Raw genomic sequence first — 27,478 nt, forward strand, 5'->3', positions numbered from 1 at the left:
AGTAAAAATATAGAATTTGGCTAATACGAACCTACATAACCTCAAGCCCTCACATCAGCGTTATCTTTACAAACTAATCTCAGCCTTCAAGCTTCAATACCCCTTTTTATGTACGCGCACAGTACTGTTTGAGTTTTCAGTTTCGACAGATTCCTACAGAAGTCAATGTCATCAAATTGTAATGCATATTATTTTTATTAGATAGTTTGGAAGTAGCGGCAGTAGTTTTTTTTTACCTGTGGGACATTTTTATTAAGCTTTTAACAGTTACCAGCAAGGTCTTCATGTTTTTATAGCACTCTTAATAGATGTGCAGACATATTTCAGTAAGTCCACAAATTAGTAAATGAAGTTAATTCATTGGAATCCTATTTTTCTGCATTATCTTTCTGAATCTAAACTAGTCTCTTCTGTGTGTTCTGTTACTTGTTAAAGATGCATTTGTGATTAATTTGATCATTATGTGGTGCTGTATAATTAAGCCATAACATTTAAATACAGATGGTTGTACAGTATGTCAACTGTACTTAAAGTAAAAAATCTAAAGTGAGTTTAGTATTGAGGAAAACAGCAGTAATTTATTACTTATCTGGTGCAGTTTCATTCTTTAGCAATAGAGTACTTTATACTTTATTTCCAAGGACTGTAATAATACAGTTTATTTGTAAATGAAGTCTTCATTTTTTTCTTTTTAAATTTTCTTTTACCCCATCAAATGTAATTGGATGTGTAGCTGCAGTACAGCATCTATCAGAGGCTGTTTTGTTTAGGATTTTGTTGTAAGTCCTCTAAAAGGTTTGTGGTCGACATTACACCCTCAGGAGAGTTGATGTTTTTGCTAGGAGCAATATATAAGAGATTGAAGTCATTTTTGCAAAGTTTCCCATACCTTTCTTCCATTATCTGGAGCTTTGTGTCAATAATACACTTTGTTACTAGTGTTCTACAGTATTTAAAATAATGTGGTTGATGTTGTCATAGTTGTTACATCAGATAAAATAACATAAGTATGAAACAGGCCTTAATCACTAAGCAGCTGTAAATGTGTAGTTTAAGTTTATATTTAACTGTTGCAGTTGAATGTATTGAACATGCTGCTAACTGTTTTCACAGGTCAGGGAGTTGAAATCTTATTCATGAGAGAGATGACACTGCAGATACAATTAATCTTTAGAACTAAGCTAAAAAGGGTGACAGTAGTGGTGCCAAATCAAGTGAGGTGGCTTTGTCTGCAGCTTTAAGCTGCTGCCTGATTTACAGTGCCATTACTATTTAGAATGAGAGAAAAGTTTGCAATGAACAATATATTATCGAAGCTCAAGCATGAAATTAATAAATGAGGCAGTGCACAGGCAGCTATTGATGTTTTAAAATATGCTCAATATTTTTAATCCTTAATAGATTATGTTTGGAATATTAAATAAGAGATTTCTTTTTATAATCTAAAGCTTCATAGAAAAATTAAGGAATGCCAGTGCTTGTGGTTGTCCTTATTACTTAAATTAAATTCATTCGCTTATAATGTGTTCAGATTTTTACAGAAATCATTTAATTGGAATAATAAAGTATGTCATTTACCTGCATTCGAATGAATTACCTAGAACATTGCAGTTGTGCAAAGCTTTTATTTTCATTTCCACTTTAAAGCATCAGTGCTTTTCTCTCTGTTAGATAACGAGAAAAGAAAACCTGAATTACAGAAAACAAAGTGGGGGAATCAGGAATAAGCACGGATGGTAAGGTTACAAATACAGAACATCTACAGCTTTCCGCTCCTGAAGGAGCCACTGCTTAATTCATATGCATCGCAGAGAATGAGGAGATAAGGGCTCAACTGCAGGAGACGTTTTTTGGGAAGACATTTCAGGCTCCCTTGAGAAAGGGTGAGGTCAGACTGAGAAGAGGCTCAGGTGAGGAGATTGGACAGGTAGAGTGGAACTAGACCCTCCCCTTTTCACTCCTCGAGTATATATGTCAAACCCCTGGAATTCTATAGAGACTTTGCTAGTTCCTTTGCACCTCCATAGATAACATAACTTCAAGCGTAGGGAAAAAGAGGTACAGAATCCTGGAGCCAGAGGAGCAAACAGCAGCTGCACTGCTCAACCTCAGCGCAAACATGTTGTACCTGGAAACCAATGCCCCATCACAGTACAATGAGGTAAGAGCGCAGGTTTAAGAGAGATGCCAGTGGGAGAAGCTTGATTATGTCCCGTGGGAATGGTCTGGTCCTAGAGATGGAGTTTGTCCCTCTCCTGCAGCCGGAAGAAACGTGAGGACAAGAGGCCTCGAGGGGATGTTAACGTGGACAGGCGACCTCTTGCAGCTTCTTGGTGGCCAAGTAGTTTATAAATGTATAACCTTTTTTTTTTTTAGGAAAGAGGGACATTTCTGTAAAGAGGCGTATCTGCAGCCAAGCTGTGTGTAAACAGTCTCTCTGTGCTATAGTAGTATATACTGTGTGTGTATAATGTATATGTACAGTTATTCACCCTACATCATACTGCTACAAAAAGCATACACTCTGTTACTTTGATAATATGATAACATAAAAAACATAAGTTATATATTTCTATATAGTGTTTTATATATAATTAAATATATACTATACTGTTACTTATGGCTTATTAGTGCCTTGTATCGCACTTTGAACAGACATCTTGTGTGATTTTATCCTCACTTTTGTTATTGTTGAAACAGTGGCGTGTTTTTAGGACAGTGCATAAGGAATGGGAAAATGTAAACACCTGGGATGTTTTGGAGGAGAATTGTTGTTTACGATACTGCTGTCTCCTCCGGCCTCTGTCATTAGCTCAGGTAGAGACAATCTTGGATAGTATCAGACCTATTGACAACAAACAGCCGAGATAAGACCATTCTGAAACAATCCAACACTCCAGGGCAAATTCATTTGGCTTAGATCAGTTGAAGTCCCATTACATTGAAAAGGTTTAGAATGGTGGAAAAGAACATTAACAAAACCATGCGTTATTTAGCGTCTCATTTATGATCAATCTTTCATTTGCAAATAGTTTCGCCTTATATGGTTTTATATATATGATACTGTTAGCAAATCAGATCTGTATGGATGTGTAGTTTATTTTGCACTTAAAGTTAAGAGTTATTCACTCCTGGATGTTTTGGAGTACAATCTAAAACAAGAGCAAGAACAAACAGTTCAATTAAAATCTTAAGAATGTAAAAAAACATAAAAAGCAGAGTCATGGATTATTTTATTCATATTGCATACCTCATAATACAGCCTGGAAACTTTAAACTAGTGTATTAGGCAATGGAAACACCAGAGAAAAGCCACTCACACAACATATTACAGAACATCATACACTTAGACGAGGATTAAGATTCTGGAGCACTAATCAGGAGATACCATCAATTTAGTGACAGGAAAGTAAATCAGTAAGTGAATCAGTGGCTTTGTTTTTATGTTTAATATATACATATCCTTAGACAAGTGTGAGGGCTTCAGCAGCAATTGAAAAACTAACCTTAATATCAGAAATGAGCTTTGATCTTGTTTGCGTAGAAAAAAATCTTTAACACTATTGTCTGATTAGATTTTAATTTTTTGTCTGCTGTCTCTGCCTGGGCTGAGTTTTCTTTCTTTTTGTCTGGACTTTTCCAGTTCCTTCGAAATTCTGCCAGTTTGCAAAATCACTTTTTTACGAGATGATGTTATATAATCAGGTGATGATAATTGTGACACTTGATATGGCATTTGCTTTGAAATAGTCTTCACAGTATTGCAAAACTGAATTGGAGTTGCACAATATAGTGCTTTAGATAATAACATGTGTATTATTTTGATGTAATGCTGGGAGTAGCTCTCCTACCTCTCTCTTGACCGAATAGCATGCGGTATTATTACTGGCTACAAAAATATGCGCTATGCAAAATACATGCAAAGAAATACATACAGTAGCACTTTCACCTGCTAACTTTTCATTTCATAGTGTGAAATAACTATACATACCGTATACGCTTGTATTTATAAGAATGCATATATACAGTACTTTATGGATAATAATTTTTTTCCTTAACTTTGCGATTTCATTTTTATTTAATTTTTTATCCATTTCTCTGTAACTTCATGACACCTGTATATATGTATATAAAGCAGGTATTTCCAAGTTAAAAAAAGCATAAGGCACAACTTGGGTCCATAACAGACTATGGGTTTCTAGGAACCCTGATTGCCCTAATTTCTCTTCAAACCTTATATTATTTATGTTTTTTGTAAGCTTAAATACCAATTTCAAATGCTGTCAATGGCCTCACCTAGGGAGGGAACTGCAGAACGTTTCTACCAGTTCAAGTTTTGCTCGTTTTTTTTTACTCAAAAGAAAACAAGCTGGTTTTATCGGCAAGATTCCCGTAAATGCCTCAGGTTAAATGGGTTTATTAAAATTTGTTGTCTTTCTGGTCTGTAAAAAATACCGTCTTGTTTTTATCTTTCGTTCAAATGAAAAACATATGAATAAAAATGGTGTAAAACAGGTCCTGTGATCAAAACATCTTCCCCCTTGTAAGCTGCAGTCTAATGTTGTTGATAATGCTCTATCACAGAAAATGAAGTTAAGAATGTAAAGGACCACACAACTGGAATGGCATTTTCATTGATTTTCGTACAAATGCAAAACAGTACTGTAAATCTCAGCCCAAATTTTGTTGAATTTAATTATAAATGCAGTAGTACTTAATAACCCAAGGTGATAAAAGTTCCATCTTAATCAAGTACAAGACTTAATTTCTGGAGTCATTTAAACTGTATCCAAGAATTTATAAGAATGTATATTTCAGTGGTCAAAAATTGAATTTAATAAGAAACTGAAATTTGCCATGGTAGAGCAGACAATAAAGACATATATTAACATAACTAAAATGTTATCATGCTCTGCCTTTTTATAATTTTATCTCATTATACATAATTAATCTTTGGCAAGAATCCAAGTACAGTTCCTTTACCCTGGGAAAATTATTTTTAAGTTTCTAATTACCGCCCTCAGTGATTTCCAGGACAATAGCTATTGTGCCTTAAAAATTAACACCAGAGGATCTGGGTTCTGGAAGGGTGTGTGAAGATTGTTAGACACATATAGGTCTTTTCTTTTTAAAGTCTGTGAAAATGAGTATGAAGAGTAGGCTGCCTTTCATGAACTATCAAAAATTGTTGACTACAGTAATTGATATCCACTTACTGGTCCGAGGTACAATGTACATGACAGCTTTAAGAATTGTAGAATCTGTTTCTAATATTTAAAAACTAGCTAGGAAGCCTGTTATTTTCCATCTAGTTATCTACAAGCTTAATTAATTTCTTTTCACTATAGGTTTGTAGGTTAGTAGGAGGAATATGGATGTGCCCAACTAAAAAAACTAATGTTCTCTGTCTTTCTTTCATCAGGTAGAAGGCAAAAAAAATCGTATGTGCCTAAGCTAAGAATTACATTTCATATTTTAACATGAATTTAAAACACTTTAATTCATGTAATTCCAAAGTGAATAATTTTATAGAAAAATTACAAATTACTCTCCTCAATGGAAGTTCATTATGAATTTGTGGCTGTGGTTTCAAAACACATTTACCTCATAGCAGATTTCTGTCAAAAGGCTCAGTTTGTCGAATCACACACAGGCAGAACTAAACTTGAAATGCTTCCTACATTTTTAAACTGATCTTGCCGCTCATGGTCCAAGCAGTTGGGTTTTATCCAATAACTCTGCTCTAATTTCCTCATTTTTTCATCTTGGGGGTTATTTTTTTTCCCATTCAGCATAAAGCAGTTGATAAAATGCAAATAAGATACATGAAATAGAAATGGAATTTTAAAATGTGTTCTTGAACAGTGATGCAATTTCTCATAATTTATATTGACTTACATTTGCTTCCAATTTATAATCTGCTTTTAATTTAGAGATGAAATAACATTATAATTATTGAAGATTTAGGCTAATTAATTGAGCTGTCTTGTTCATTTTAACACACCATGACTAAATAGCTTAACTTTTAAGTTTACAGGACTGCATAGTTTACTGGATATTGCATAAATGTGTCTTTGCTTTGAGGGCAGATTCATTTCATAGCCCTGCCTGACGCAAATAAAGAAATTAAGGAGCTTCTCTAAACCTGCATTTGTTTATAAAGGGTCAAATTTTATCTCTCTCATGGGGAGCATTTCATCCATTAGAACATAACCCTCTAACCCATTATGTTTAGTATTTTTCCTTAATTGGTTTAAATGGGTGCTGGTGCTCACCTGAAATAACCTGATATGCCTTTCTCACAAGGCGAATGGAACCTCGTTTTGTAGTTTGCTTCTCATCCTGTTGACAATTCCGACTGCCACACAAGCACTTACAGCTCAGCCCAGGTGATACAAGAGCAAGGAATGACAGCTCTTTTATCCCTTAGGGTACTCATTTACATATGGTGACTTCTTCGGAGAAGACCCAGCTTTAAAATTTTGTGCAGCAAGGAAAAACAAATGCTTGCAGCTTTGTATTGTTGACAAATGTAACAGAAAAATGGAAAAAGTGAATGGTGTTGCTTTACTTGAAAGGCCTTAAACGTGATTTCAGTGTAGTCAGTAAATCCCTTACATTGATTTCCATGAGTAGTTTAAAGGAGGTGTATGTTTTCTGAGATGTAGGAAACAGACTCCAGCAGACTCATTCTTCCCCATTTAGAGGGAAGCTGCAGGAAAAGAGTGGAATATTCCAGTAGCTCTCCCTGATCATCTCGATAAAACAACACATAATTGTGTAAGGGTCTGTACGTCTTTCTACAACAAGGTGATGCAATTTATCCACTGACAAAAAGCTAGCTATGAAAGAATCAGTTGCACATTTCTAATTTTTCTGGATTGTAAGATACACATACAGTTTATAGGATACAGTGCTAGGCAGCATGTATTTTTCTGGTGTCTGCTATACAGTATGTGCACTTGAAGTGTCTGTGTCAGTGCTGGGTGTAGCCAGCACTTTTTCAGTGCTGGACAGTAGGTTTTCACCACACTGTCCCTGAGAACCAGCTGAATTGGGTTTTGTCATTTGTTACCACCCCGATTTAGATTGATTGGATTGTCATGCCAAAGTCAGAAAGACCTCTGTGTCTTTCAGTTTTAAAACTCAAACTTTCTCTGTTCATTATCAAGGAGAAAGATAATTATGTTGCTTTTTAAAGATATGTTAGGATGATTACTTAAATGTTTTGCATTTAATTTATATGCTACATGTGGGGAGATTCGATTAAGTAAGGAGGAATTACTCATGCCTTTTGTCAATAAACCAACAAAGATCAGAAGCTTGCAGTAGGTACTGATTGAAAGAAGAGAGACAGAGCCAACTGGCCTCTTGTTTATAATCTTTATTTAGCAGTAATTACAAGACCTAAGACAGCATCAAGACAAAACATTAAAATGAAAACGTTTAATTTTCTGCTTTTACTTTAAACAGTTGTTTATTAATATAATGTAATTATAAGAATTAAGTGTGATGTAAGTCTTACAACTTCTCAAGGGGTAAGATGTTACTGGCACATTGATCAGACGAGGACATTTCTGTGTCTTGAATAACCTTCGTAACCTTTGCTAGGTTAATTAAAGGTTGCTTGGTCCATCAAGGGCTGTGATTTACAACTCTTCAACTAAGCAGCCTACTGAGGGGTCTTTGCTTAAAAGCAGCTATAAACAGAAGTATTTTTAAGAGGAGTTAAAGTAGTTATTAAATGACTACTGTATTGCAGTGTAATAAGATATGAGTTAAAGGAATGGAAATAAATTCCTATTATGCAAAAAAATCAGTAATTTAAACTTCTAGTTACCATCCTTTGATAAAGACATTGTAAAAGTCACATTAGACTTATTTTTTAAATTGAACTCTTCCCCTGTGGCCCAAATGTACCTGTTGTGTTTTGAAAAATCTTGGATCAGAGGATGTTTAAAAGTTCGATCAGTTTTCAGGCATTAAAATAACGTGGAATTTATATTTTTAAGGTTGGGGGAAGTAATTGGAAGAAATGTATTTAACACCAATGAGGTTCTTATTAACAAATCCATGATAATGTCATTTATCTTCTGATAAAAATGTGGATTTTGCTTATCAACAATATGCTTATTCTCTGTGACCTGTCATAAGCACTTCAGTACTTTTTAAGAATTTAAGTAGAGGATAAAAAATGAAAGGGCACTGTTCTTCTCAGCACTTCATGTTTGGAATCAGCTGTTTGAAAACATACATTGCTTTATTTAGTTTACATGTGTAGCTGGGGGATCAGTGACTAACTGGAGGAAGTTATTCTGATTACAGGACCTGTAGTGCTGGAATTGCCAGTAGTTATGGATAGTTATTCTTTGTTGTTGTTTTTGTATTATGTAAAAATATTTTGGAGTTCTTTACCTATTACAGATAAACATTTCTAAATAATTACAGAGCTGTCCACCACAACATCATGTCAGATTACACAGATCATGTTGTTTTATATGAGCCTGATATTGTCACTGTACCTCAGTGAGAATCCAATGTTCTACACTATTACCCAAAGTCAGATTTCAATGGCTTGGAGCTACAGTTTGGATAGCATTGCCTTGCACGTGATCCTTGGTTCAGGACTTTGTAGGCTGTATTGAAAAGCAAGAGGAATCTTGCAATCTTTCTTCATGAAACAGCTCTGCACAGTATGTCTCAAACTGCTATAAAATTGCCATGTTTTATGTTATCTTGTTTTTCTTACAATTTGTATTGATGGGATACAGTAGATTTCAATTTGTTTACCCCCCTTATAATAGCTTTTCTTTTGGCATACATTATCGATAATTATATCAGTAAATTAATGATAATTATTTATGATTTTGACTGCATTACATGCTTTGACTCAACTGGTTTATGGAAGAGTTCTAAGTGTTGGGCATAGAGAAATGCATTTTGCAGTCTTCTAAAAATCTAGAATGTTCTAGAATGTTCATTGAGCCTGTGAGGTCCTATATCGTCTGAATACAGTTGTGCTTTAGAGTCCAGCATTGTGTGTGCAGCTCTCTGGGTTAGCCTCACAGCAACAGCGTGGCAGGTGAAAGACATAAAAAAAGCAATTTCATCCCGCAGAACAATGAGGTGACCCCAGAACAAAATCTTGAAAAAGCCCCTCTAAATCCCCACCCACCTTGCACCAAAATAGATGGTGTACTTTTGCATGCATGCACAACTGAAACAACAGTTCTATTTTCATGTATGATTAATCTACTAGCCCGCTTTGAGAATCCTTTTAGCTCTTGCTTAAGTAAGATATTACCTTCCATCTTCTCCACATCCGACTCAGAAAATAAAGGAGTTCTACTGCCTTTCCACTGCAAAGTGTTCTATTGTCCCTTAATTGCTCCATTGTATAAGAGCGCGTGCCCTGAAAAACCTTCCCCTTCTGTAAGAGCAGACTGGAGGGTTTAGTAATGTAGGGATTTTTTTTTTTAAATCCTCCCTCATGGTGCACACACATATCACCCTACACCTGCCTCCACTTTGCATTGTTCAAAGCCAGGCCTTTCAGAGTCTTGGTGTCATTGTTCAGAGGCCGTGTTGGCTCGTGGCTCACACACACAGTGACCCTTATCTGCAAACAACACAAAGCTATCCCCTCCGGCGCTGGAGGAGAGGTGTAGTGAGACACCGGACTGCCGCTCTCAGGTGTATGTTTGTGTGTGTTGGTGTCACCTGGCACAGACAGCACCTGCTGATGGGCGGGGACTGGACAGCTGCTGGCCGTCATGCCTGAAATAAAAAAGTCTAAAGAGATTAATAGCCGTCTAAAGAGCCACAGAGACATGGCACCTAGTCCAGGAATGTGTGGTTATAAATGGAATGGAATGAAATGAATGGCCACCAGAGCAGTCAGGGTGCTGCTGGCGGATACCCAAATGCTTCCCTGCTCTCCCTAAGTGACTGCCATTTTAGTTTGCAGCTCCCCTTCTATTGCGCAGGACCGAGTGATTGAACAGTAGCCGGCACACAGATTGGACAAAAAAGTCCTTGTCTCTCAGCACCGAAGCTTTCTCAAATGCTTGTGTAATTGGGCTCTTTGAGTTCACGTAAAGATATTACTGAGACAAATCAGTTAATTTATCCATCAAATTCAGATATGTTGGAGCAGCGTGTACCCGTGTGTGCTTATTAAAGATGATTTAAATGCACATAAAAAGTACGGACAAGACATTTATTTTTAGGTTGTTACTGCTCTGTTCTGACCTTTGCTTTTGACATTGTGTTAGCGAAATGTGTCTCGTGATCCAGGGTTATATGTTAAAAAGTGAGTTAAAAATGTTGTGCAAGCTGAAAAAAACACCAGATGTTGGTTACTTTTGAGTTTTCATTAGGAAGTTTGTTGAAGACTGAAAAACAGCTTTTCAACTTGTATGTACTTACATACAGTATACAATATATATCTCTCTCATTACATCATAAGTCTAAAAACTACATGTTGTATAAAATATATAATATTATATAAATTGTAAAAATATAAAGAATAAAATATATATAATATTTGAATATAATACTCAAAGCCAGTAGACAAAGCATAGCTAGGGATTATTAGAGGAAATAAAAACTAATTAAATGAGATTTTAGAATTGGACAGCATATAGCGGTCTTACCAAATTTAGGGGGAAACAGGACGTCTTACGTTTTTCACTACGTTTGCTAGCTTCCTTCTCATTCTGTGGGCGTTTCCAAACAGTTTGCTAGTCCATCCACCAGGATAGTCCTCTGAAACATGAGTGATATAAAAACATTTTGCATTCCTTTCAAATGGTGTATCGTATTCTTCATCTTATTCATATGCATCAGAATTACCACCCCCAGTTTCATTAACTACATACGGCTAGTAGAACTAGTAGAAAATAGTGAATTCAGGTTATTGTTCTATACAATAGATGTTGTGCAGTTGTTTACTGTAAAAATCACCTTTTTGATTACACGCAGAATCACTAATGGCTGGCAGGTGTATCTGGTTCATATTTGGGGTTCAGTCTGTTGTATCTGTTAATTACCCGTTTTATTAAAATGACATAATGGTTGTAATTAATTTTGATCTACAGAACTGAACTCCCTGGGGCTCTTTTTTTCCCCCTTTTAGTTTTATTTCTAAGTGAAAGCACAAAGCAAAAACAAGCAGAGCTTCTTCAGTGACGCAGTAAAAAGAGGTGTATTTTCCACTGAACTAAGCAGGCAAGTTGATCAACCAGTTTTTGTAACTAAAATATAAACAATCTGTGTACTCCAATATGAAAACGTTTAAGTAATCTGTATTACATTGAAGCAAAAGTGATGTATTTCATTAAATGGAGGCCAAATGGGAAGACTCTTGTCTCCATTGTGCCATTGTTTCACTCGACTAACCTCTCAGTTTTTTAACACATACATTAGACTTTTTTATCACATACCAGGAAAGGATAATATACCTGATTTTGACGCATGTTCTCTTAATGCAGGGATCCTTAACCCTCGTCTTGGAGAATTCCCATTTTTATCTTTTAGAGATGACAATTAAATAGTCCATTTCTAAAGACGTGGACGTGGATCCATTAAACATGCAGTTTGTTAAATTAAGCAATTTAGAGATCATTTGAACAATCATTGCCAAGGAGGACTGTCTCCTTAACTGAACAAAATGCTTGCTTAAATGATCACGTATTTACAAATGTGTTACCGATAACAAGAAGCATACAAAATTGAGTGGCATAAAACTTGCTTGATTGGGGCTCTCTAGGAGCAGGAGTGGAGATCCATGTCTTAGTAAATGACTGAATCAATCCTCATACCAATCCCATTTACTTACCACAAAGGACAAAAACTGTGTGCATTACCATGTCAAATAAATGGCATGCTCACGTACAGTACTAGAAACTTTGTGGTTCTCAAATGTAGTTTTATGGCAGATAATTACTGCACATATATGAAGCTTTTACTATGCTTACTGTTTTTATATTGTCATTCTTTCCTTTTCGGAACACCCCTGCTGTCAGTAACATCTACTAAACAAGCACTGGCTTCTACTTTAATAACACTCTGCCACACATTATTCTGAGGGTTGCCCGTTTGTAATATGTTTTCCGTCTGCATCAGAAGATAAGGAAATGTCTAACACAATGCTGCCTGCTCATGATTCTGCTGATTACAAACAAGTCTCGTCTCTCTTACATGTGTAAAGCAGACTGCAGAGTATGATTGTGTGATTTTTCTATGAATAAACTGAATAATACACCATTATTTCAATGTACTGTAAAAATGTTCCCTAAGGATATGATATTAGTTATACAGTAAATGATTTCATGTTAGCAGGGAGTTGTTTGTGGATTTTGGTTAAAGTAAAGTGAGGAATTACTTTAACCAAATATTTAAGGATGGACACCAACTTCAATGGATTGAAAGTGTGTCTACTCCTAAACCTGTTGATACCAAGTGTTTGTTCATCACATATTATCCCCTTATGGTGTGCGGTGTATCACTGATGACTGTTCTAGCACAGGCGTTTCTTGTCATTTCTGCAGATTGTAACTACTTAATATAACTAGATTTGACAGTCCTTCTGTACCACCATTTGTGCTTGAGTCAATTTAAATAACATAGACAGGGAGAATTCAAAGAGAATTTTGAAGAGTTACAGTACCTTGCAATGTAAGATGCTTGAGTGTGTAATTTCCTAAGCCCCTGTTTCATCAAATGTGTCAAATTCACATGTCCAGAGAATGAATTAAACCTCAAATCAAGCAGTCAAGGAGACAGGAGATACATAGTAGAATACATTGGAAACATTCTCGCCATTGTTTGAGTCCTTGATATTTTTTTTTCTCTTGTGTAACTCTACACACTGTTTCCTTGTCTCCAGTCACAGTACACCAACCTGGGGCTCCTGAACAGCATGGACCAGCAGATGCAGAGCGGTGGATCGTCCTCCACTAGCCCCTATAACAACGAGCATGCTCAGAACAACGTCACCGCCCCGTCGCCGTACGCCCAGCCCAGCTCCACATTTGATGCCCTCTCCCCATCGCCTGCCATCCCCTCGAACACAGACTACCCAGGGCCACACACCTTCGATGTGTCCTTCCAGCAGTCCAGCACCGCGAAGTCAGCCACCTGGACAGTGAGTGCCTCTCCTTTTTCCGTACGCAGTATGTTCGTCGGGAGGGTGTTCACATCCTCCATGCTCATGCACTCTTCAATCATCTGTGAGATCAAATTGCTTAGCAATTATTTGTGAAGAGGTTTACAGAAAGTTCTAGACAGCATTCATGAAACATGTCGGATTATATACAGTGCGTGCATGAGCATCTGACTGTCTTTAGCAACAATCGTCTTGGTCTCAAGTGCTGCTGGACACATTGTAACACCGTTGCCGTGACATTTTTGCTTTTTGCTTGGCTTCCAGCAGAGTTTGCAGCTGTGAACCAAGTTTTAAACAAAAGTTGGAGAGGTGGTCAAACCCTAATTTTGCCCACTTCTTCCTACCTATGTATAAATGTCATGCTTCTTCCTCCTTACTTACACGTCCCCCCCCCCTCCACTCCATTTTCATCCCTGCAGCCGATCCTTTAATTAAAAAGGTGAGGGGATTCCAAATCATGCCTCGTTTCCACCTTAATTGAAGATTGACTGAGCTATTAGTTTGGAATTTAAGATTGACCCTTTACAGGTAGTCTTACTGAAGATGTATGGGAGTAAATGTTTCTTGGTCGGGATCGACACTTTAAAAAACCTGGACCAAGTAATAGGCAATAAGGTTTGTAGAAATCTTCCTCTCCAGTGACCTCTGTGCACCGGAGTGTCCACTCATAAAGTGTAAGTAGTAGTTGGCATATGTTTGCATTAGCTTTCTTCAAGTTGACGTGGAGGCCTTATGCTCAATTCGGAAGATGGAACATGATATTAAAATGCAATTAGAAAAAGAATATACCCTATTGGCTTTCACTACTTTGGCCCAGTGTTACCCTAAAGGTGGAGATATTTTAATTGCTTGAAAAAAAAAGTTTTCCATATTATAAAGCAGTATTCTATATATTCATGTATCCTTTAACAGGGTATAATTAGATCAGCATATTATACTACATCTAAATGGTGAGTCATGAAGTTTACACTTTTTACATTAAGAAACATTATTGTTGTTGTTTTTCTACATTACTGAAAAGACATTCATAGCCAATTTCCTGCACCAGTAGTATTGAAAATGTAACACAAATAATGGTCACCAAAAGATATGTATAGTAAAAATATATCTGCAATGTAGATATACTGCAAAATCCCTAAGGAAACAAAGGGAAAATTTGGCACATTTTTCTTTTTAATGTTTTTCCTTTTTTTTTAGAATTAATATTTAAACATTACAATGTGCTACTTATCTTACTTCTAGGAAAAGCGTGTGTGGCAAGAGCAATAGGCTTATTGCATAAATCACAGCACTGAAATAATGCGCCTTTAAGTAAACAGGTGGATTACAGAAGGAAGTTTTGGGGCAGTATTGCAGTCATTGGTTGCACTCAGTGTGGGATAGTGACAGTTGCCCAATTCCCACACTGACTTTCTCATCCTTTCATTTTCACATCCAAAAAAAAAAGTGTCTGTCAAATGCGCAATTGTTTTGTGAGAACTTTACTAGGGTGTGAGCACCACACCTACTGTAAGTACTGTCAGAGCTGTACTGTCCCATGCTCCGTCTATTAAGACCCTGTCTGTGTGATTTAAAAATGATAGATTATTGCTGAATAATTCATGAGACTGTATTATCAAGGTGGGTGTGCTTATTGCATAGAGTGATAGCTTTTCTATTTAACATCCCGAGTTATTGCAATTAAGAATTTGATAATATTCAGCAGTTTTTAGCTCTGTGCAGGGAGTCCATTCATTCAAGAAAGGTTGTAGTTCTTGGCAAATATAAAGGAAAATCTGTGTGCAGCAGTCCCATTGTGACTTGGGTTTTAGCGGCATATTGATTTGAATGACAGAGGTGAGGCATGAAGGTGGTGCCTACTAGCCAGTAGGTGGTGCAACACATAGGTATTGGGTAACCATATCATGACCCACATTACAGAACTGGGTCAAAGAATCAGTGACGCAAATAGTTCCACTGTTCAAGCCAGCCTTGTTAGTGTTAACAGCAAGCTTCACGGTAGACACTTTTTTACATGTGTAGAACTGCAGTAACTTTGTCCATATCATGCCATTCACTGCATATCCCTAGAAATGAACAAAACTGACATTAATTTGATAATATGCTGTGTTTATCCTAATCTGTATCTTGCAATATTAATTCAACTTATTTCTTAAGCAGATAATTTTACCAAGGTCTTTTTATTTAGAAGCCATCATTACAAAAAAAAACCTATTAATTCTAAGTGGTTAAAATAGGACTTGCAGCCAAAAAAACGAATGATGCAGGTGAGCTATCTGGATGTGATGTTGGTTTAGCAAGAACAATTTTTTAATTAATTACCATACAGGTATATATATTAGATTGTAAAGTATTTTTAACAAGAAGTGTTTTAAAATATTCCCTGGACAAAAGGGTATACTAAGCAAATAAATAATAACAATAACAAAATCTCTATAAAGGGACTCCTAAGTGGTCTTCAGAAATAGCCCTTATGCTCTTAATCAAAGCAGGACTGAAGTCAGCCCTATAATCCTTTTTAGAGTCACTGTATCTCCTGCTGCATGGCTGAGGGCCACTTGTGATGTCATCATCATGGCTTTGATGATGAAAGACCCATAGAGCTCTTAGTGTTCTTCTGAGAGGACCGTGGGATTGGTAGCTGGAATTAATGTTATGCCTGCCGTTCTGTCTGATGATTGTTTTCTGGAGATGAACCTAATCCTCTACCTACACCTTAACATTTTCCTTTCTCAAACTGTGGGCTGACAAGTCTCAAGAACCTTTCGTCAAATTTCCTAGGAATTGTGGTTTAGTTTCCAATTAGCACAAGTTTTATTTCCCTAAAAAAGACATTCAGGTTCTCAATCTCCTGTCTCAAATTCTTGGAGCACCAACATTTCTTCTTTCCTTTGGTTTGAAGACTTCTGTTAAAAATAAGTCTTCATAGTTTTGCCAACGCAAAATATATTTTGTTCTAAGCCCTTTCATAAGTGCATGCATAATCCAGCTAAGTCTTAAATTTGGAGAAAAATCTGTTGACTTGATTATCTTCAGTCATTGCTTGCTTTGATTATTAATGCATTGGATTTTTTAGTAATCATCAAAAGGTCCCAGGGAATGTTCAGGGAATTTTCAGCAAAATGTTTTTTTTTTGTACAGTAGGTTAGGCTTACTAGTATTTAAAGTCCAACATTTGTAATGTCTGAACGTTGTTTTTTTGTGAAACTACCTTTCCTTCCAGCCAAGCAGTTAAATTGAAAAGAAATAGAAAAGCCAATGTTTTCTGTGTCTCGGGGGGCTGGGGAGGAAGACAGCGAAGGATTAGCTTTTAAAGCAGCAGACTTCACGAACACTAAAGCAGAGGCTGCCAAAAATAATACCTCTCTGAAAATTGTACTGGTTTACCTGCATCCTGCATTTCTCTGCCAAGCCTTGGAGTTCTGAATGGGTTAAGCTCAGGAACAAGTCTTGGATTCTGCTGCGGGCAAAGAGGGTGGAACGGTGAGTTTGGAGATGAGTGTTCTTGCTAAAAGCAAGATGCGGCTTGCCAAAGAACACCTGCAACCATCCCATTCCGCACGAGATGGGGCTGAGACTTGTTTGTGTGAAGAAGCCTGTTCCAACTTGTCTGTCACAGCAAATTGAGCCTTAAATCCAGGCTGTGAGAGAAGGGGGGTGGGGGGGAGCCAGAACCGAAGATTTACTGATAGGAAAATGTTTTCTGGGTAATGCTTTTGTAAAGCAAGATTTCAAACAGGTTTATTATGAGGCTGAAATGTTCAAACAATTTAAGATTACCTGTACCATGCCTCTCGATTGGCAGCACTTTGAATAGCAGAAGTGAAAAATTTGACTAATTCAAAAGGAAGTGATTTCTTTTTTCTTTTAAAAGCATTAAACTGTCACTGGAAATCTGGAGTTGTGAAAACTGTGTTTTCCAACATTATTGGTGTATTTGGAGATCTTTTAATTGGTGTTAAAATAAATTATTTTGTTCGTGAAAAAATAATGTTGCCTTTATAGCTCTTTGGTGCTATCTGGACCCTAATATTGCTTTTTTTTAATGCATTTTTTCCAGCAAAGGTGTGCTGGGTGAATTGATTTGGTCTTGTTGCTATTATGTGGGAAAGAGGACCAATGTGTATTTTATGTGAAGGAAACACCTGAACAACTGTAAGACAAAGATTAGAATCTGGCATAGTTCACAGTAGCTCTTTCAAGAACTAAGGGTTGGAATCCATCATAATGAAGCAGAAACCTGCCACTTCTAATTACAAAGTTTTAAGTTGTGGCCTGAGCAAAGAAAAGAGTACTTCTTCCAGGAAGAGGTAATTGTAAACTCAAGTATCAAGTATCAAGTTTTATTAGAAAATATTCTGTTGACTCAAAAAGTGACAATGTAAATGTCATTTACATGTGAACATTTCCGTTCAAATTCTAGCAATTTAGGTTGTAATTTAAAGTACTTTGTAAACAGGTCCATGTTCACTTTGGTGGACGCTGTGCACAGTATAATTTACAGTTTTAATTTATTAACTCTACGAACTACATGCAGGTCCTGCAACAGAAACACTGTCAACAATGAAGGGAAATTGCCTTTGGATTGGCAATTGGATTGCCCTAGTTCATTGTCATTTTCTGATGTTGTTCTGCAAGCCCCAAAAATAACTGTAGTGATGGGAATTCCTCAAATATTAAGATTCACTAATTGTAAAAGTGGTACATATTGGAACTGTGACAGTGAAATTGTCCTTGATCATTATCTCTTTGTGAATTTGAGAGATGCAGATTTTGTGTCATCACAGGAGCAGATGCTCTCTCAATTGTAAACAAACTGGAATGCATCCATAATTTAATGACGGACTTCAGGTGTAGTACAGTAGATGTGGAAATGCCCAGTTTAGAAACATAGTGTATTTTGCACTCAGACTCTGAAGTGCAGTCCTTTATTTGAACATGCATGAAATCAGAGTTTTCATTTCTGCTGTATATTGGTCATTGTCATTTTTTGATACGGCTTTGATTAATGCTTCCTTATCTCCCTTGAAAATTCCTTGTCTGACTGTTCTTGTTCTATATCTTGGGTCCGTCTTTTCAGGATTTAATTGTGGGATCATTCCATTGTGAAAAGGGAGCCACTCCTCAAACTATCAGCAAGAAACAAACTACAGTACAAAGTGAAACCTTGATATTTATCAATGGTAGAGAGGAAATAGTGGTGAATCTGTTGCACCTTTCCTGTAAGTGCCATAGGTTCAGGAAGCAGTTTCTGTTTTTTGTTTTTCCTTTAAGTGAAATGTTGTTAACCCAAGAACACGAGTATTTGACTCATAAATGCTTCAACTTTTTCCATGGTAAGAGGCAGGTGTGCTTTGTTACTAGGGGGAAAAAACACATTTTTGTTAGATTAAACAGGTTTAGGAGAAGCTACAGACATGACAATACTTGTCAGGTATGAACAAGACAAGACCAGAGGCGCCAAATGAGCTTGGTTAAAGCCATGGATGCTGTCAGGACTTGCCTGGGCCCTGCAGCCCGCAGCATTTGTCTGGAGAGAAGGAGCTCGGCAACTCGTTCCAGATTTCCACAAGAACAGACCTGCTACAGCTTGTGCTGAGGGGGGGGGCTAGTGTTTGAGGTAAACAGGAAAATTACTCATCTTAATGATGTGTTTTACTGCCTTAGATTTTAGTTATCTGCGCATTTGGAGCATAGTGTCCTCAAATGGGTGGTTTCGCAAAACATTTTGGAAATATAGTCGAAGGGAAAGGTTCTATTCAGGCTGATATTTAATTGGATTTCGGCATTAATGATAAAGCTGGCCAAATGGGATTAAGAATTATAGAATCTTCACTCCATGTGAAACTTTTTTTTGTCCTTTTTTGCAGTAACAGAACAATTATACCATGGGAAAAGTTTGTCGTATTGCTTATATTGCCAAGTCACATGTAAAATCTTACGTCTGTCCTAAACAATGTGCTGCAGTTTGTTGGGGGTGGTTACAGATGAGGTTTATTTGCACACAGTATTGAAAAAACACATAAAAAGTATTTGTTTAATTAATTTACAAATTCATTAGCAAAGAATTATTAATCCCGAAGTTTGTTTTGTAATTAAATAGTCAAATGCCTCAGCAAATCAAATCTTTTCTGTGTTATATATAGGCTTACTCCTTTTATATAATTAAACTACATACTTTTTCTAGTACTGACATCTCAGGAGTAGATTCAAACAATTAGGCTCCAGGCAGTTAAGACAGTCACACAGACATGGATAAGAGAACCATTAGGGAACAGGAAATGAATCCTAAAGGAAGAAGTTTAAATGAATCTGTAACAACAGTGGAAAACATCTAGGCAAGAAAAGACAAAATGGCTGAAGTACAGAGCAATAAGTCTTACTTCTACTACATATAATGATCTGAAAACAATTATTAGAACTAAATGAGAGGATCACCTTTATGGAAATAGGATACTAAGGGATAGTCAAGATTTGGATCAGCACTTGGGTGTATTTGGACTGAGAACTGGTAATACTCAATGAGGAGTGGAGACAGAAGTAAATGCACAAACTGGGTGATGTACTATAAGACATATAGTAGGACAACCACTCTTCATAATTTATATTAGTGATGTCAATTCTGGTAAAGTCAATAAACTAGTTAGTTTTTAATTATACCAAAATAGGAGGAAGAGAAAAATATATCAGCAGCCAATTAAACTAAAAAAAGATTTAGTCATACAGTAATCCAACACTTGGCAAGCACCTGGCAGAGAATTAATTACAGATTTCAAACACATAAAACAAATTCAAAATGGAGCTTGAAGAGACTATTTATGAAAAAAAAAACTCAACAAAAACAAGTAAGCAACAAATGGCCTCACCTCATCTGTAACCTTGTGTTATGTTCTTACGATCACAGCCACCCATGGATTTGGAATATTAATCACTTGAATAAAATGGTAGAACCCTAATGTCTGTGTCTTCTCTCCTGTCATGGATGGAGTGAGCCCTGCATGCATAACAGGGCTTATTTGGTTCTTTACCCAGTTGAGGTGATGGAATACGGTAGGAAACTTGATAACCATGAATTCTCTAGGGACTTGAAATCAACCTTTTGATGCAGCAGAAATTCACCAGGCTTTGGAAGATGCTCCATGTGGCTCAGGGCTGGGGTTTGCCTGACAGGCATGTTGTATTCAATGAAAATTCTTATGGCCCACAACAATCAATCCCAACATCAATCCGAACAATGCCAAGGATTTAAATAAGGTGTTAGTCATTAATGCCTTTTGCTGCCAGGAAGTGCTGTCTTCTGCAGGCTCTCTGTAACAGTGCTTGAAAAGTGTACTGTGGGATAGTGTGAGGAAGCCCTGTGTAGTTCTGTGTGGAGAGGTCCCTGACAGAGAGTATTAGAATCCCAGAGCAGCTGGCTGATTTACCTCTTCAACAAGCAGAACTGTTTTTTAGTCTGTACAATATAATGTACAACAGAACACCACAAAATCTCTAAATGCATGGTATTTTATAAACTCTTCCAGCTTTAATATTGAATCTGTAAAATGGAAAGAAATCCACATTAGCCTAAAGCAACGGAGGAAGAAAATCAATTGTTTTTTGTGGAAAATAATTAATTATTTGGCCAATAATACATTGTCATCCACCTGACCCAAGAAAGATGTTAACTGCATCGACTACCAATAGTATTAAGAAATATTGGCTCATTAAGTGTTGTACAGGCACTCCTACATGAGGTGCTTGTTTTTTTTAAATACTGTATGCCAATTCTTTTATTTTCTGTTTTCATTTAATTTTGATTTTATTGACTGAAAATTGTATTTATTGCACCAAACAGTTATTCACAACATCCAAGGTCTTAAGAAAGAAATTAGTCATAATTATATTTCCTGCAAATAAGTGCTGTCTTCTGTGGGCTTTGTGTTATAGTATTGTGAGATATTAATGATCCAAGTTTCACTATCCATTGTGCTATTAGGAAGTGTACAGAATAGTTCCAACTAAAGTGGAGTAATTAGAACATTAGTTAAGCAGTGAAATTGGGATTTTTGTTTTAAATAGTGTAGTTTCTGCAAATGTTTTGGTGAAACAATATAATTTTCAGTAACATTGTATTTTACTCTTTTTCTGGTACTGCATGTAATTAGTATTTTGCAAGAAAATGTGTCTCTTGATTTAATACTTTGTATAATATTTTTTACAAAGCTTGCAATTCTCTAGGTTGTATTTTTGGCTTATATTTCCACATGTACCCCACAGTATCTGGGTGGTGATTCAAATATGAAGTCTAAAGTGCTTGTTTGACAGAAAAAGGTACAGTGAAGATTTATTTTAAGTGAAGAAATCTGCTTTATGTGTTTCTATCATTTTAATGGAACTTCAGTTTGTTGCAACATCGTGTTTCATTCCTAAAATAATAAAAACACCTTAAAACTGTCATATAATTTATGAACTTACATAAACATAAAAATATAAAAGTGTTGCAGATGTAAGCTCTTTAAGTTAAACAAAGGAGAGAAGTTAAAAAAAGTTTCCCTCATCCACTGATAAAAGCAAACAATAGATTTTTATTAAAAAATATTAATGTGAATTGAGCAGGAAAGGAAGGAACAAAATAGCTCATGCTGTCTTGTGTTCTTTGAGAATATTGTCTGCGTTTTGACAGATAATGAAGTTAAAGCACAGGGAAGATAATTATATGTTAGGGCTTCAGGCCCACCCATTGTGGTCACCAAATCCACATTTTTTTTGCTTCTTCCAACTTTGCTTCTTTCCCTTAAAAGAAAACAGAGTGAGGGAATACTTGTGCTTTCACAATTTGTGGCTTCGGGGCTAGGATGCCTTAAATACTGGGAGAGCATTGTGTGTGTGTGTGTGTCTGTGTGTGCGCGCAAGCTTGCATTAGAATTTTCTCTAGATCTGTGTAAATTGAACTGTTTGTCTAGAGGTGAAGGTGGAGGAGGCAATGTCAGCATTCTTGATGAGCTCTGGCAGTGTGGCTGGAACGTGGCCCGAAACCTCAAGGCGGGACACTAGTCTCAGTCACCATTAGCTTTTGCGTGTGTGCTGCATCTGCAGGTCCACACACAGGAATTGCCTAGGTAGTCCATCATCTAGCACTTCTGAAGCATAGCCCTGATTTTTATTTTCTCCTGCCTTTGCTTCTGTCCCTTTCCATTCTTGTTTACCCTTAGTTGTGTTGATGTTTTGGGTTCCTACATACTGTTGGTTGGGCATATTTTTGATTCATGTGCAGTGTTCCCATTACTTTTAATGATATCATTTTGTGAATGCTACCAGTTTTATCATCTACTGTAGCTGTGTCCATTTCCTACTCATAAGATGCTGTGACTTTAGATTAGGGTCTGCATTTAATGGTAGGCTGCAGCCTGTTCGATTCATTCCTAACACAGCATTAGAGATATAACGATAAACAATGAAAGCAGTACAATGGTTTTTAATTACTGTAACTCATTCTGACTGTTAGCTGTCTCAGAAGAACCTCTTCAATGGTTCAATACCTCTCGTTGTTTTTTTTAACAAAACAATAATTTCAATGTTAAACCTCCTTAATCGTCTTCTGAATTAAACTTTTTCCAAAGTGTTCTCGGCAGTACAGAACCAGTGCGCTGTTTCTTTAAAGTGAAAAATTACACCTCCGAGGCAGAAATATTTTGCTGCTATGAGTCTTACTGGGTGCAGCTGCTTGTGCCGTAGAGTATTAGGAGTGTTTAAGGATGTTTGAGCCCTGGGGGTACTGAAAATTACTGTGACACATTCTTTGTGTTTTCTTTCTTTTTCTCCTTTTATTTTTTTTAATTTTTGTGGTTTAGCTTGTGTAAATGTTCCCATCCTGTCGCGTGGTGTCTGATACGGAACACAGCGTCTCTCAGCCCACCTGCTTTGCCTCAGGTCTTGTATTACTGTGCACAAGATTGGTTTTCTCTCTGGGTTAATTTACCTCTTTGTCATAAGGGTTCAGGGTGTAAGTGTGAGTGTTTAAGTCTTGGAACGAGAGGGCAATTCTTAGGACCTGCAGATTTCAACACATGTATAGTAAAAGACAATGAAGCTTTAGTTTTCTTGGTTTTAGTGAATTCGTGAATTTAATGCAACACTGAAAGAACTTATTTACAGCTGCTTAGGGTCACAGTAAAGCTTAATGACCAAATGTGAAAATAAGATCATATCTTAGATAACATTATTGTACTACAGTGTGTGACTTTACGTGCTTTGTCCACCAGATTGTACAGCCAATTAAAAGTAAAGAGGTACTCAATGACAAGGATAGACAATTCTTGTATTTTTTGGAAACATGTACTCTTTTGTACTGTTTTATATTGGGGTTTTCTTTGTAAAATGATGTATTGTATCACGCAGTGCACAAGGCGAAGCTCATTATCGGGAGGGGCTGCAATTCAAATAGGTGTTGCCTGGCGTTTCTGAACAGGCTGGTGAGAGCAAATTAGCCATACAGCATGATGTTCTGTGCCACACCTTGCCACTCCAGGGTAATCCCCAGTGAAACAGCACACAGTGAGGTTGGGCAGAGACCAGTCTGGCTGAACACACTTCTATGGCATTCCTATTGATCATCTAGGGAGGGGCCACAGGACAGCTACTGAACCCTATCCAACAATAATTAAAGGCTACTGCAGTAGCCTCCTTACAGTAGGTGGTACTGAGAGATCTGCAACTTTACAATTTCACATGCATTCACTATTGATGTGACATGTTCCGAGATGATTAAAATTTAAAGCAGAAGATGTAAATCAGGTCAGAAAAGATAGACTACTTTTGCACCACAACATACTTAGAATGAAAAAAAGACCAGGCAAATCTTTATCTGTGGTTTTCATTTCCATTCCATTTAAGTTTAGGAAAAAGTCCCAAAATAGTTTTTTTTTTCTTTTTCATGGAATGATTTATCTTTCTAGCTCATTTACTCTTGCAATACACACTCATTTTCTTCTCTTTTTGCGTACAGGCTTACTGTAAATACATGTGAACTGTGTGCGTTAAAATATCAGCACCGACAAATTCACACTTTGGTGAACTCCTTCAGTTGTTTTAGGCTTCAATAACTGAAAATGCTTTGAAAGTCCCGAGGAAAAGGGCAGGTGTTCCAGTTACAAGTTTTTGGCACAAATGTGTGTTGGTTTTAGAAGGGAAGAGGGAGGTAAAGATTGGCATTGTGAAAATATTATTGCCAAGTTTGTGTAACTTTATAACTCAACTGAGGCAGGTGGTGGGAAGGGCTCCATTCATTGGAACATTTCATAAGAAAGTTAATAGAAATGGAATTTAATGTGCCATTGTTCTAGGAAATAGCCTCTAGCAATGTTCACAATCTCTTTTTTTTTGATGAATCTCAAAAGAATGTTTTCTCCACTTTTTTTCCCACCTGTATTGAAAGTACAAGCTTAAACGCTTAAAGATACGATGAAGTACATTCCCAAAAAAGGTAGCAAAACCCTCTTTCACTTAACATCATTTGAAAACATTTAAGAGTAAAACTTAAGCAGCATTTACACAACAAGATAAAAGATCTTTATAAAAAAACTGACATTTTTAAGTGGATTCAGTTGATACTTTCCTTTGCTTTTGAAAATATGTTGTATATCATAAGGTACTGTAGGAATGAAGATAGGAAACTAAATCACACAAATGATATTATTTTTGTCCGTAAAACTACATATTAAATGCAGTTTCAGTTTGTTTCATAAACTTTTTTTTCACGTTCAGGTGTTTAGCACCAATGAAGCAAGATGAGCCAAATGTCTAATCGTTAAGGACCCTTCTTGTACTCTTTGAGAGTTGCACAAATCTTTATTTACTATTAATTTACTATTTTTTTCCTGGAATTCATCAAGTGAGTAGTAATCACAGATAAGAATTGAAGGCTGCTATATTTTCCATACATTGCAAATTATGAGTTAATGTTATGTAGGCTCCTTCTACAGATATTCTTGTGTGGGTACGTCAACATGTGGCCTATGTGGCTCTCTGGTTCACAGACAGTGACATCCAGTACTACTCAATCATGTCCTCTGATGAAAGCGGTGATTCCTGTGGTTGATGACATAGTTTCAAGAATGACAGCTTAGTCAGTCAGAGACAATAAAATGGTTGGTGGAGTACACGTCACATCTCTGACCTTCTCCTCTTACGATAACACCTAGATTAATAAGCATTTAAATTGCAACACTGTCTGCCATTGTACCACTTTTCGTCATTATAGTTTAGGACTCCTGCTGTGAAAAAAAATAAATTGTAACTTTAAGTAACAGTGAGCAATCGGATACCTTTATTTACTCTTCCTAAAAACATTTTGCAATCTCTGGTTTGCAATCATGAAAACATAAAAGGTTGAGAGACACCCTGCTCCTAGATGGGATGCTATAGAATTTGCTTTCTTTTCTTTTCTAAATAGTTAGGTCAATAACTGTAGGTTTTATTCTCACAATCAATTGCCAAATCAATTACCAAATCCTTGGTTTTTTGCTTGAAGGAATTGACTGTAACAGTGTGCAAAGTTGCCAACTGCTCATTGAAATCTCTCCTCAGCATTTGCAGTTTCTATGATAGCTGTATTATGTAGTCAGCACTATTTGCTTTTATCCTAATGTCTACTAAGTCAAAAACTAGAACCATTTTTTTACAAGGAAGCATATAAGCACTCTAGTGGGGTTTTAAAAAAACTGAGCTAGATGGAGCACACCATCTATAAATCATTTGTGTGTTTTTTGTAAACAAATATTCCAAGATGAAGTTTGTTTCTCATAATTTAGTTTTAACAATCTGGGCTGATCTGTGTTTTTTTTGTAAATAGTAGGTTTGGTGGTGATATATAATTCACTGGAATGCAAAGGGAATTAAGCCCTGTAGGTTTTATAGGAGCTGGTTTGCGTTTTTCCTTGGAAGTGCCTGCAGATTTGGCATGCAGACGTCAGTGATTCAGGGTGCGTCTCCCCCTCCTCCAGCTGTTCTGACACAGTCTTTAATGATGACATTCTCCTGTGGAAACATTAATTACAGGACAGACGTTAAATGGCACCAGAAGGAAAATTCTCTAGGGAAAAAATACCTGCCTTCTTTTAAGTTCTGAGGTTTCCCATGTGTTAAATTTCTTCTAATGGAAAAAGCCTCACGCATTTTGTATCTCGAAGAACTTTCTGTCTTGAACACTCATGCTCTTCTTGCACCTGAAGAAGAAGATGGGGTGGAAGAGGTAATTTTTAGATGAGAAAAGTAAGAGGAGCCGAAAATAAAAACAAACTGAAATTCAGTGTTGCTCTGGTCAGGTGTTTTTATTGGATTTATTTCTTGGAGGCCTGTAGGAAGAAAAGCTCCTTTCCTCCAGCTAGCACTAGCTGTCCTTTAAGGAGCAGTGGACCTTGTAGTACTGTATGTCAAAAGCTAAACAGTCCATGCCTTTCCTACGTGGCTTGTTGGAAGTCTGAGATCGTGAATGAGTTTAGAGAGGATCTCTGAATCTATTTGTTCACGGTTTTCACCTTCCAAACCTTGCGTGGAATTCTGCTCTCAGATTTTTGGAGTCCATTTCCCACTTGCCCCTACTCATTATCACCCTTGCTTGTGTTCTCACAACACAAGAAATATTCTTATATTCCCACTTTTTCTTCCAGCTAAAACATTTGTTACCTTCTTTTATAGTTTTCAGGGGGGAGTTAACCTCTAGAGTTAAACTTCTTTTGTGGGCAGCTTCCTCGTTCTCTCAGTTTTTGTTACTGTATCTTTAGTCTGTACAGTATGTTATTTTACGTTCTTTTATTCTGTTTTAGAGACTTAGGTCTTTTCTTTTTCCTTCCACAGTACTCCACAGAACTGAAGAAGCTGTACTGCCAGATTGCCAAGACGTGCCCCATCCAGATCAAAGTGATGACGCCTCCTCCACAAGGGGCAGTCATACGGGCCATGCCAGTCTACAAGAAGGCCGAGCACGTCACTGAGGTGGTCAAGCGGTGCCCCAATCACGAGCTCAGCCGCGAGTTCAATGACGGTAAAAAGGCATTCTCACAGCAGCCGAGAAAAACTGGAAGAGCATTCAGTTCTAACTTCCATTCTCTGTGTAGAGCCCTTCCTTTCCTTAACCCTGACATTCTGTTTTTAGATTTCTACTCTTGCTACTGGTTTCCAGACACTTTCAAATGCGTCTTACAGATTTATTTTAACTCTTGAATATATAACGTCTTCTTTTCATGCACAACTCTAGTCATTTGGACTGAATGTAAAAACATATTACTCATCTGAAATAAGCAAAAGTTATAGGTCAGTCTAAAATTCAAT

At 36.8% G+C, this 27,478-nt stretch overlaps 1 protein-coding gene across 5 annotated transcripts in view; it reads left to right on the top strand.

Moving 5' to 3' along the window:
* Positions 1-27,478, top strand: part of tp63 (tumor protein p63) — a 70,281-nt gene that overhangs the window by 31,467 nt on the left and 11,336 nt on the right. For 4 of the 5 annotated variants that reach the window (XM_088616671.1, XM_088616668.1, XM_088616672.1 and 1 more), the window contains exons 4-5: positions 12,890-13,147; positions 27,005-27,191. In XM_088616671.1, coding sequence (XP_088472797.1) covers positions 12,890-13,147; positions 27,005-27,191 — 445 coding nt within the window. Of the gene's footprint in view, positions 1-1,983; positions 2,162-12,889; positions 13,148-27,004; positions 27,192-27,478 lie in introns of those variants that run through there. The other variant, XM_088616673.1, reaches the window with a different exon arrangement.

The sequence above is a fragment of the Lepisosteus platostomus genome, chromosome 2, assembly GCF_059453375.1.
Source record: "Lepisosteus platostomus isolate fLepPlt1 chromosome 2, fLepPlt1.hap1, whole genome shotgun sequence".
Lineage (NCBI taxonomy): Eukaryota > Metazoa > Chordata > Actinopteri > Semionotiformes > Lepisosteidae > Lepisosteus > Lepisosteus platostomus.